The 1687-nt window shown below is 45.3% G+C and overlaps 1 protein-coding gene across 1 annotated transcript; it reads left to right on the forward strand.

Moving 5' to 3' along the window:
- On the forward strand, positions 1 to 1687 carry LOC108809928 (extensin-2). The gene has a single exon (XM_056988779.1). The coding sequence runs from the start codon at positions 73 to 75 to the stop codon at positions 1474 to 1476; it is 1404 nt and encodes a 467-aa protein (XP_056844759.1). The 5' UTR covers positions 1 to 72; the 3' UTR covers positions 1477 to 1687.

The raw sequence follows: 1687 nt of genomic DNA on the forward strand, positions 1-1687 counted from the left end.
AAACAATTTGTTGAATATATAATAATAATCAGACTGATAAAGCAGAGACAAGGGCACACAAGCTCAGTCCACATGGCTAATCCTAAGAATTGGCCATCTCTACTTATATTAGTCATGGCTTTGTATGCCATTGCTGCTCATACAAGTGCCCAGTACACATATTCTCCTCCACCACCACCAGCATATGTTTACAAGTCGCCACCACCGCTTTCATACGTCTACAGCTCTCCACCACCTCCTCCATATGTCTACAAGTCACCACCACCTTCTCCATACGTCTATAGCTCTCCACCACCACCACCACCATATATTTACAAGTCACCACCACCTCCTCCTTATGTCTATAGCTCTCCACCTCCACCTCCATATGCTTACAAATCACCACCACCTCCTCCTTACGTCTATAGCTCTCCACCACCTCCTCCATATGTTTACAAGTCACCACCACCTCCTCCTTATGTCTATAGCTCTCCACCACCACCTCCATATGTCTACAAGTCGCCACCACCTCCTCCTTACGTCTATAGCTCTCCACCACCACCACCTTATATTTACAAGCCCCCACCACCACCTCCATATATTTACAGCTCTCCACCTCCTCCTTCATATGTTTACAAGTCGCCACCACCTCCTCCTTACGTCTATATCTCTCCACCCCCACCACCTTATATTTACAAGTCCCCACCACCTCCTCCTTATGTCTATAGCTCTCCACCACCACCTCCTTATGTATATAGCTCTCCACCACCACCTCCATACGTTTACAAGTCACCACCACCTCCTCCTTACATATATAGCTCTCCACCACCACCACCATACGTTTACAAGTCACCACCACCTCCTCCTTACATATATAGCTCTCCACCACCACCACCATATGTCTACAAATCACCACCACCACCACCACCATATGTTTACAAGTCTCCACCACCTCCTCCATATGTTTACAAGTCTCCACCACCTCCTCCATATGTTTACAAATCGCCACCGCCTCCTCCATACATTTACAGTTCTCCACCACCACCTCCGTATGTTTACAAGTCTCCACCACCTCATCCTTACATCTATAATTCTCCACCACCACCTCCGTATGTCTACAAGTCCCCTCCTCCTCCTCCTTATGTATATAGATCTCCACCACCACCTCCGTATGTCTACAAGTCGCCACCACCTCCTCCTTATGTCTATAGCTCTCCACCTCCTCCTCCATATGTTTACATATCGCCACCACCTCCTCCTTACGTCTATAGTTCTCCACCACCTCCTCCGTATGTTTACAAGTCTCCACCACCTCCTCCTTACGTATATAGCTCTCCACCACCTCCTCCGTATGTTTACAAGTCTCCACCTCCTCCTCCATATGTTTACAAGTCGCCACCACCTCCTCCTTACATCTACAACTCTCCACTACCTCCCCCATATGTTTACAAGTCGCCACCACCAATTTATAGCTCTCCACCTCCTCCAACATACTAAACAAACATATACCTGGTCATTTGAGTTTCATAAGAAGAATGTCTTCTTTAACTGATTAGCCATTGTATTCATGGAATAAAAAGTTTATCTTTCTATACTTTCATATATAAGAAAATGTAGTTCGTTTGTTTGTACTCGGGTGCATTATTGTTGTTTGATTCTTACTTTGAATTACATATACCTCTAATAAATTTGATGTTCTTGTTCTATT

The sequence above is a fragment of the Raphanus sativus genome, chromosome 6 (genome assembly GCF_000801105.2).
Source record: "Raphanus sativus cultivar WK10039 chromosome 6, ASM80110v3, whole genome shotgun sequence".
Taxonomy (NCBI): domain Eukaryota; kingdom Viridiplantae; phylum Streptophyta; class Magnoliopsida; order Brassicales; family Brassicaceae; genus Raphanus; species Raphanus sativus.